General features: G+C 43.9%; 1 protein-coding gene across 4 annotated transcripts in view; it reads right to left on the reverse strand.

Annotated features, from left to right (window-relative positions):
* Positions 1-10,797, reverse strand: part of DACH2 (dachshund family transcription factor 2) — a 244,614-nt gene extending 233,817 nt beyond the window's left edge. For all 4 annotated transcript variants that reach the window (XM_085544591.1, XM_015860389.3, XM_015860388.3 and 1 more), the window contains exon 1: positions 10,287-10,797. In XM_085544591.1, the coding sequence (XP_085400717.1) occupies positions 10,287-10,768 (482 nt within the window). In that variant the 5' untranslated portion in view covers positions 10,769-10,797. The remainder of the gene's footprint in view (positions 1-10,286) is intronic.
* Between the last annotated feature and the right edge of the window lie 211 nt (positions 10,798-11,008).

An 11,008-nucleotide genomic window follows, 5' to 3' on the forward strand; every position in this document is an offset into this window, starting at 1 on the left:
CACTGCATACACCAACTCAGTCTCTGTTCTCTTCTCCTTGTATATCAAAAACTAACTCCTACTAGGAGTTCACGCTTTGCAATACAACCTCACTGTGAGCCAGTAGAAGGCAGGCATCAGAAATGGCCTGTGATGTCTTTTGTGGCTCTTTTCCTAGCAAGGGAGCACACAGAGCACCAGTCTCTCCCTAACACCCACTGCAGTATTTACAGATAACCAAGACTCCTTTTAAAGAGGTATCAGCTCATCTCAGAGAATTGAGAGATGTCTGCTTCGACATCAGGGCTCCAGGAAGAGGCACGGAGGAGACAACCAGCACAGACAAGGTTTGTGTTTCCGTTGCACTGAAACTTGCTGGAGAGGTTAGAAGAAGCATAGAAGGTGCTTAGAGATGAAATACAGGAAATAAATAATTCAGACTTTAGTACAACACCCCATTCAGATCCAACACAGCGCTGGTTTACCCAATCCCTGATCTAGCTGACTGAAATGCCTGGCAGGGCTGAGCATATTTACTTTCTGTTAGAATGTGAGTTTGGAAGAGAGAACAAGAATATTATCCTAAACTGAAAATGAATTAATAAAATAAAAATGTGTGGCTTTTCCTGAAAGAAGTTAATTGCCTTATTAAATTCACTAAATAAAGCCACACAAACCTACAAAAAAAAAAAAAAAAAAAAAAAAAACCCTACAGATACATATTTAAATGATAAATCATGCATCAGAGACAACACAAAGCTATCTGAGTTCATCACCTCAAGCCTTGTTTTAGTGCTGTGTGTGCTCAAGGGCAGGCAGGACGGGGCCCAGGGCAGCCTGCTGTGGCTGGGGGCAGCCAGCCCAGGGCAGGGGTTGGGGCAGGGAGGGCTTTAAGGTCTCTTCCAACCCAACCGCTCTATGACTTTCTTATTGATATTCTACTGCTTCCTAACTGCCAGTATTTTGATCATAATTACCTTAATCTGGTTTTGTGGGATGGAGTTTGTTTGTTTGTTTTTATAAAATATGTATTTTAAAACACATAGAATTGAGATCTTCCAACTCCCGTTTTTTAGTATCATCTCAATCTAGAGAGATCCTCCTTCCTCAGCATTGGACAAAGTTCAAATGCACGTTGAAAGAAGAGGCAGCTCCAGAGATGCACAGCAAGCAGCCTTCATCAGCCTCACAAAACACAAGTGGGTAAATGTTTCCCCAGCACAGGGCCTTTTCTTATTAACTGCTATAAAAAGTCACTCAGCTATCACAGAAGTGCACTGGGTAAAAAGCTACACTAAGTAAAACAACTGATAGGTGCATAAGAAAAAATCATTATCAATAGTATTTTAAGCGTACTGATTAGAAGTATGTTTAATATCTTTTCTTTAAACTAGCTTGACCTTCTTAATTAGCAACTCTTAAGTTACTGGAACATGTAAGTAACTGAATCTCCCTACTGGCACAACATCTGTGCTAAGAGTTTCATTACTGCCACACCAATTTTGGATTACAAATTACAAAAAATACTCTTCTCTGGTAGCACTGGGGAATAAAACAAGTCATCAGCATGTGCATATAGGGTTTCAGGAAATAATTGGTGAGACACAAAGCCCAAGCTGAATGGTGACACAGATGACACGTGGGTTACAACTCACACTGTGCTCCTGAAAAGGCAAATACAGTGGCAGCATATGCACTGGCCCACTTGAAGGATGAGTCCATAGCCCAGGGACTGTGTCCATGGCCAGCAGTCCGTACACTGCCAGCTTCAACAACTCTCATCTAATTCAGCTGATCAAAAGCTTCTTCCATATCATCATGATTTCAATTCTATAAAGTGGTTGCCCAGAAAAATTGCAGTCTCCAGCCATGGACATAGTCAATACGTGAGTGAATGTAGACCTGGACAACCTGCTCTAGCTGACCCTGCTGGAGCCCAGGAATTGGACTGTGTTGCCTCAGGACATCCCTGCCAACCATTGTATCATTCTGCCACGTCAAATGGCTTTAAATCCATGTAGTTATGCTGTAAAATAACTTTGATTAGTTTATTAATAAAAGCCTTCTGCTTTAATGTCAATGTCTGTACAGGCTTAGAAGCAGCAGAGAAAAGTAACTCAGTGTTCCGCTGACTAAAAGTAATCTGAGAGCACCTGACGCTAAACATTGTTTTGACACACTGGACAGAACTAAAGAAAAAAAAAAAAAAAGAAGAAAATAAAAAAGAAAAAACCACATGCTGGGAATTTCATGCACCTCCATGGCAATGGAAAATATTAACAACAAAAGTAAGAACTCAAAAGTCACTGCGCTAATTCCTACAGCCACACAAGCCTATTTGGGAAATTCAGTTTGTGTCCACAGCAAATGCAATAAAAATTAAGTTTGTGTGGTGTTCCAAAGACTCTCCCAAACTCTGGAGTTTTGAAAAATTCCATACATTCAGAAAGGTGTGTGAAGATCTAACGTGGGAGCGATGTAACTGATGTATTTTCCATCTCTACTTACAGGGCAGCTGAAATATGATATAATATGAGAACAGTGATGGCAGAGGCTTAAGGCTGGGAACAACAATGAAGACTATTAACAGAGAAGCTATTAACAGAGAACACAAAACAACGTGGAAAACTGCAGAGCATTGAGGTTCTTTGAACTGAAAATCAGAACCACCTCCAACCCAAGCAGCATTAGGACTTAACGGGATTCATTCTATAAGAACAAGAACGTAGAGGTGGCATTCAAAAGAGTAAGTGCAGCTTTCTGGCACGAAGAACACGTCTGCTTCTTTGTACAGGAAACCCCTAACAGCCCTACAAGCTGGTGAGATGCATCAGGCTGAGTCTCGAATAGAAAAAGTGAAAGAAAAGTGCACTGACAATGCCAAGTGTGACATATTTCAGTACATTCTAGTCATAAACAGACTAGACTGCGTATACTTTTAGACCAAACACAATAGGCAGCATTTTAATTCTAAAAAAGGTACTTTTCACTCAAAACCCCCCAAAGCAGTGTTTCCTTTGATTTCCGTATTCAACAATCAGGTATTCAATGAAAGTAATCTCCTTCACAGTGATAGCATAAGGGAAAAAAAAGACAACTAAAATCAGTATTACAGCAGACAACTTCAAATTCTGCGTCTACCCTACATTATATGTCACGACAGCTTGAGACATGAATTGGAAACAGATCTCAAAATGGTTACGATTTCTACATGACTGATGCCATCAGACACCACACAAAGTACCTGCGTTAAGAAGGACAGAAAATGAGTTGAATTGCTGGAAAAAATCCAAAGAATCAGATATTAAAGATCATCTCACTGCTTACATTCATTCTGTGTATAACAAAATCAGAGATCATTTCAATACCTGAGCATCTATGGGCCAAGTGCTCATATACCACTAAAACTGTGAATAGAAACCTGCAATTCTTGACAATATGAATGTAGCTTTATGTAGTATTGGTAAGAGGGCGTACACATACTATAGCTGGATACCCAATTTTTACACATTGCTGGTTTAAAAAAAAAAAATCTATTAATAAAAAATAATCCAACGAAGGCACTGTTTGTGATGGCATTACCATACTGTTCAGCATAAGCAAAAAGAGACTCCCATCCATACAACTACTAAATGGTTGGGGTTCTAACATATTGCTGCAAGCTATAATGGTTATAACTGTTAATCCAATACACCTTTTATACAAACCCATAAACACACGAGTGGAAAAATAGCACAGATGTTCATCTCTAATGCAATTTCCATTCAATTTCCTAAGTGCAGTCCCTGTGTGCAAACTAGCTTAACGTTATGTTTAGCTTGCAAATTCTTTTAATAAATAATGAATGCAATAAAACTGGTAGATCAATGGCAAGCTGAGAAATCATAAAAAAAAGCCTTTTGTGCTCATGCTGTTGCCGATCTCAAACTTTAATCCAGCAGCAGATCGATACTACTTTTTCTTTTTAACCCATCACATAAATAGCAGCTAGACTAGATGTAGGTTAAATGCTGCTACCAGATATCAATTTCCAGAGGCTTGATAAGATCATCGGACACATTTCCAATTGAACATTTTATACCTTCACAGACGCACACCAACACATACTGCTAAACGCTACACGTTAAGACACTGAATAGGAACAAAGCCAGCATTATTCATTTCTTCTGCTTCTTACTTTTTGGGGAAGTGCTATTTTTCAGCAAGTCAATAAAGGCTCCAACATCATATATTTTAATGAGCAAAACGGGCTTAGCAGGTCAAGATGTACTGACAAGGAAATACAATCCCCCCTCACTCGTTCACAGCAATAAACTTCCTATGCAGACACAAACAACACAGCTGTGCTACTAGAAAGAAAGGAAATTAAACAAATTCAAATTGTACAGAATTTGGATATTGTAGCCTTAAGGGGAAATCAATATTCGAATATGTTAGCTAATGGATATGGGTGCTTCTTAAAGGTCGGAGAATGGGGGAAAGTGAGCAAACCTTACAACTAAGTCACTTTGGATAACCACGAAGAGGCAACAAAGATGAGAAGCTCGTAGCCCCAAGGCACAGGTATAATATCAAGCAGCATAAATCGAAATCATCGTGAATTACTATGAACCAACATACTTGTACATGGTAACACATGTCCAATCATAGCACAAAGTCTCACCTCAGCTTACACCACCAGACCACGTCACAGGAGGCACTGACTGCAATATACTCACTCTTTTTCTTTTTTGCTGTTCACATAAAGCACTACAATGCTGCACTTCCATACACCTGCAGGGCTTTATTACATTGATAATTACATGAAGAACTCCGTACGTTCCTGTCTACTTTCTTTTATAGGTATTTTAAACTAAGTTTGGGGCAGTTTTATTCACAGCATCAGAAAACTCAAGATTATCACTTCTAGAACAGGAAGAGAAAAGATTAAAGATCCTGATTTGGCAAGAAAAAAAATTAGGCAAAAAAATCAGTGCCTGTGAAAATGCCAAATATATCTAAGTCTTTCACTGATGTTTAATAGACTAAAAGAAGAGTAGAAAAAAATACGTGTTTTAATCATGCACATCACACCTTTGATGAGAAGGGATCAGATCCTCCCACCTTTCTAAACTCTCTGCCCTTGCTCCAGCCAACACGCGCAGGCAGGGAAGGGAAGCACAGCCAAACCAGAGCAGGGATCTGACAGCTGCGACTTCAGCGCCTTGACAAACAGATCTCACCTAATTCCACTCTGCTGCCAGTGAAAGCAGCGAGACAGATCTTCAACACAGCTCCGAATGCTCGCCCTGGTAATTCTGCAGAAATTACAGAAGTGGAAGGACACGAGTTTCTCACGCTACGGCCGCTGCCCCATAAGCAAACATCATTTTCTAACTCACTGATTCTTGCACTTCTCAGTTCTAACAAAGTTCATTTCCACCTGCCCTGCAAACAAACCCACACACACACACACACACAGAGGCTGCGAGTCCAACAACGGCCCCAGTGTGAGAATAATTCCCCATCCACAGAGCTGGTCACTTCTGGAAGCAGTCCAAGTATAATGCTATTGCCACACATTGATATATTGGCCAAAGAAAGGCAAATACAACAATGCCAAGCTTAAACTCATTTGAATAAACTGTGAATTTCTATGACATATATTGTTTCTTTTATCGAACTGAAACTACTGGAGCAAGAATACCAAGAATGCCAACATAAATCTAGATCTGTTACAGCCAGTTTCTCCAATTCATTCTCAGAAACACTAATGACAAAAAGTCAAAGTTCTTCTGTTCTGGAGAGATTAGGAAAAGGAACAGTCGCAGTAACTTTTAACACATTAAAAAGAAAGGAATCCGGTTTATCAAAATGATGGAAGAAAACCACAAACCACTGCTTCATCTTCCAAAGGAAGCACATGTGTGTTTTAATAAACATTAAAGATAAAGGCAACATAGACTGCACACAGCCTACCTGGGAAAGGATTGTTGTTATTCACGGCAGAAGACTCCACACATCACGGCCTGCTCCAGAATGTAAAACCAACCCCACAGACACATTCCCATCTCCTCCATGATCTGTGTCCCACAGGTTCTGCTCCAAGATAATGGACAGCAGACCATTCGGATCAGAAACTAATGGTGACTGACAACTTTCCTAAGACATCAGGCACTGAACAGTAAGGCTGGAAAAATAATTAACTAATGCCCCTGTTTTGCACAACAGATGTTGAATCAAACTACAATGAAATCTGAAAGAAATCATTTTTATTCTTCTTTCTTTAAAGAAAGCCTTACTTCAGCCCGTAACCAATTTGGACACAACCATATTCTATTTATAGTAACACTTTTAACATGGCCTGGTCTTATATTATTTATTCGGATCATTCCTATTACAATGAAATATTAATGCTGAGAAAGTGGTTACTCTATTAAGGAGCTGCCCTATGTTTAGATTTTAATATTGACCTACGCTATTCGAGCACAATTAATCATTCCATACGAAACGGAGTTTGTGCGACTTTGTGTTAGAACACAAGTTTGGTATCTTCCCCACTATAATGTCATGATTAAATTTATATTTTGACCTATTCCTAAAGGCAATTTAGTTATTCTAACAGAAGGGGGAAAAGGGGATACCGCCACTTTAAAAGCTTCAATCTCTTTGACATTGCTGGCAGTGTATGGGAACATTAATGCATCTGTCATGATAACAAGCTAAGAATAACATCTAGACATCAAACCGAGCAGAGAATCCATCTGAAGTGATTCATTCAGATCTGTCTCATTGATTTATTAAACACAGGGCAACATCTGCAGCCTCACAGAGCCGCTTGGCAAAATTAATGCAGGATCAATTCAAATGGAAAAAAGTGCAAAAGAGATAAATCAAAACACAATTTGCATGCAGCTCCACAATCAGGCTTATTGGGTGCAAATGCTCAATTTCCCTCCCAAAGCAAATGAGTTTAAATGTTGTTTTATCTTGGTAGAATTGTGTGATTTGAAGTGACAGTGAAGAGTTCTGCAGGTTGAAATGGTGAAAAGAAAAAGAGGGGAAGAAATGCATATTCAAAAGGTCTTTGCAAGCAACAAGAATATCATTAATACCTAATTGTTGAGCTTTTTTGTCTTTGCTACAAAAACACGGCATTTTTCAGTTGTGGAAGTCTCAGTAGAAAATTACATATGTATTATGCATCTACACATGCACGAAACATACAAATACTCCATTTTGGAGAAAAAGCATGTTACACTTCAAATGGGAAGCTCTACCGCTATGAAAAGAGAGGGGAATTTTAATCAAGGCTTCTCCAGAGTAGATGGGCTTCTGTTGAAAACATTAAAGTATTCTGGTACTTCCAAACAAGCACAGACTCGCAGCGTGTCCAAAAAGAACCAGGGATTTTTTCCAGAAGCAGAAGCAGCTCGTTCAGAAAGTGGAAAAATTCACTTCTGCATCTGTAACAAACCCCACGATGCTGGTGGTAAGTCTTGAGAGAAAGGTTTAAGTAAATGTCTCCTACAGTGAAGAAAAGAGAGCAGCAATGAATCGTCCCTGATTTCAGTAGGTCACCACTTTGAAAATTCACAAGTTTGGTGGAGTCTGAATGCACAATAAATATTTACTTAAGCAAAGAAGTTTATGTCATCAGATGTCTGCATTTAAAATCAATAGGCACAGAAGCTCTGAGCAGAGCTACATGACTGGATCGCATTAATTATAATCCTGACATCGTTCTCCTAATGAAAGACAGAGCACTGCTGACTCTAGGGGAGCTTTTAATAGACAACACAACTAGACCCTCATTTTATCATAAAATACCTGTACTTACTGCTTAAATTCATTTCTGAGGGCTTTTATTGTTTGCGAATAGCCGAAGAAACACAAACTATTGCTCAACTGGCCACTGAATCATAAAAAAAAGCTTATACTAAAATAAGGCTTTCTGGGAAGCATCCTATCTCACACACTGCGTTACTTACTACACAATGAATGCAGCAGACCAGCAGTGTCCTTTTTCAGTAGGAAACAGTCATTCAATAAGAAAACCCTGAAGAAAACGTTTTGACGACACTCACGCTGCATTGATGCTTACAGACTGATGCATTGACCATCACAGTAGTGTGCTCTATAAAGCTGTACATGTTTTTACAAAACTACAGGATAGTTTTCTATTTTAAATAAACCTTATTTTTGCTGCTAAAATTTAATGCTCTGCTCCTTCATTTCAGTAATCTTTGAAGATATAAAGGATGTTACTGAATTTCCTAACGACGCTGCACTCAGCACATGAAGATGCTACTTGCAGGGAAACGAATGGTTTCATTTTACAAACCTTGCTCCCCAATTCGGTTACACGACGCTCCTTAATGGCAATCAAACATGAGCACAATTTGTTTACACAGATGAAATTAACACGAACACTTTAAGAACATATAAAGGTGAAAGATGTTGGTGTTCCGAGTATGTAACGCTCCTCCCGCACACCCAACACATGAAAACTTCTGGCTTAAACATACATCTCCCTGCAGGTCTTCAGAGCTCTGCAAACAAGTCTAAAAAAAGTAATAGAATAGATGAAGCAGAATTCCTCTTCTTTCAAACACGTACTAATTGTTTGCATTTTAACTAGAAGTTAATTAAAGTGCATAGTATTGTAAGAAACGTTGATTTCTAGTAGCCAGCTTACATAGAAGACAATGGTAACCAATGTTTCTCATTGCTTTTTCAGATAGTTTTAAAGTTCCTATCTGAAGTGCTCAAACTACATATAAATTTCTATGAACTAAAAGAAGAGACATTATAAAAGCAATGAGCAGTTCTCTCATCTGGAAGCAACTCCTGAGTGAAGAACACCACTTATCTAAGGGTTTCTTCCCTACAGGATGCCACTGGTGCTCTATTAAAGCTCCCAGATGCAGGATCCAAGCGCTGCACACACAGCTGCCCACAGCCCAACCCACGTGTCCGTTTGGTACAAGGCACTGCAGCGCTGCCCCGCTCCGATCCCATGGGTTCAGCTATTTGCATCCAGCTTTCTCTACCGAGAAATCTGTGCTGTTGAGGAAAAACCTCTAAATAAAGCGACGGTGAGCGTCGTTAAGTTGCGATACTTGAGAAAAGTTTCCTACGCGCTGATAACGTTTATCGTGCACCGCATCTGAGACCGTGAGCGCAGCAGCACCTTGCTGTCCATGCGTCAAAGCAGCGGTGTTCTTAAGCGATATATAAGCAAAGGCTGAATGATGTTCTAGGGAGTAAGGAGTGTTTTAGGCAACCAAGAGGGATCAGCCGCTGCTGAAGAGGTAGAAACGAGCCCGAAGCGGCCCCGGGCTCGCACGAGGCTGCATCCCACACTCCACCCCCCTCCACACACACACACACACACACACACACACAGGTCGCGGCCAAAGGAAAGGTAAAAGCCACGAACTAACGCTTTTCAAGCATCCCGCACTTGAGCAGCTCTTCACCCCCAGCGACGGGCCGTAAGGGATCAGACACCGGAACGCACGTAAGGGATCGACTAACGAGACCCCGCGTTGTTCTGATGCAAACTTTGGCAGGGTCACTGCGATGGAAGGGCGTGTTTATCCTACTGCCAACTCCCACCACAGCCCAGCGCCCGAGGAGCAGCTCCCGGAGCTCCGGCCCGAGCAGCCGCCGGGGCCATAGAGCGGCCAGCGGAGCCGCAGGGACACAGAGCGGCGGCACGAGGCCCCGGCACGGCCAGCGCCGAGGAACGGACTGCGAGCGTCTCCCAGGCGTGACCCTGGGTGTGACAGAACTTGGAACAACAGACATCCCAGCGCCAAGCTCCGTCCTGGTTCGGCTCAACGAGAGAAAAAAAGAACAAAAAAAAGAGGGTCAGGCCGCGACCAGCCCAAGTTCACCCGACAGCCGCCGTCCTCACACACGGCGACGCGCGTGGGAACGACCGAAAAGCGAGTTTGGTACAGGGATGTACCCGGCAGAGCCACGGAGCTCCGGGCACCGGCACCACACGGAGCCCGGCCGCAGGGAACGGGGCACCCGCTGCTCTGCCCGCGGTGATCGCGGGGACACTCGGAGCAACACTTTGGCTCCGGGCCGCTCCTCCCCTCAACTAGAGCCACGAGGTGAAACTTTCAGCGCCGCCAAGAATAACGGAGGAAACTCGGAACTGAAAAGAAGAGACGGCGCGTTAAGAGCCGCCCGGCTGCGGGACACACACGCTGCTTCCAGCGGCCGCAATGCCCCCACCGCCGCCGCCGTCCCCCCCCCCGGCCCCGCGCGGAGCCGTCAGCCCGTCGGGCGGAGCAGAACCGCGCGGCGCTCACCTGGCGTTGGTGCAGTCGTTGTACAAAGTTTCGAAGTCCTTCCTGGTGATGAGTTTGCAGCGGTTGACGCCGGGCTGGATGGCCCCCAAGCCGCGCAGGATGCGGACCTGCTCCACCGTGCAGACCACGGGCGATATATCCAGCCGCTTCAGCTTGGTGTACACCGTGTGCAGCCCTCCCACCAGGTGCTTGAGGAAGAGGTCGAAGACCTGCGGCAGGCAGATCAGCTCCTGCCCCTCCACGAGGAACGAGGCCACCTTCACCCCGTGCAGATCGACCATCTTACACTCGTTGCCGCCGCCGCCTCCCGCTCCGCTCCCGCCGCCGCCCGCGTTGAGGAAAGTGTTGACGAGGCTGTTGGTGAGACGCGGGGACTCGGCGGGGCTGGAGTACAGCGGGTCCGCCCGGAACAAGCCGCCCGAGCCCCCCGCGCCGCCGCCGCTGGAAGTGGCGGCGATGACGGGCGGCGCGGACACAGCCATGTCCAGCCGGCTCCCGCAGCCCCGCACTCGGGTCGCGCTGTTTGCGCTACTACTAAAAACAGCGCCGCCACACACCGCCCTCCCACACGCAGCGCCCGCCGCCAGCCGCGCTCCCACAGCCCGCCCCAGCGCCAACGGGGGGAAGAGTGACGGCGCCCTACAGCCAATCAACCCCGCCCGCCTTCGGGACGAGCGCGCCCATTGGCTGTCGGGACAGGGGGGCGGGGCGAAGCGGGGCCG

Source organism: Coturnix japonica, chromosome 4, assembly GCF_054131305.1.
Source record: "Coturnix japonica strain WE chromosome 4, WE-NBRP24, whole genome shotgun sequence".
Taxonomy (NCBI): Eukaryota; Metazoa; Chordata; class Aves; order Galliformes; family Phasianidae; genus Coturnix; species Coturnix japonica.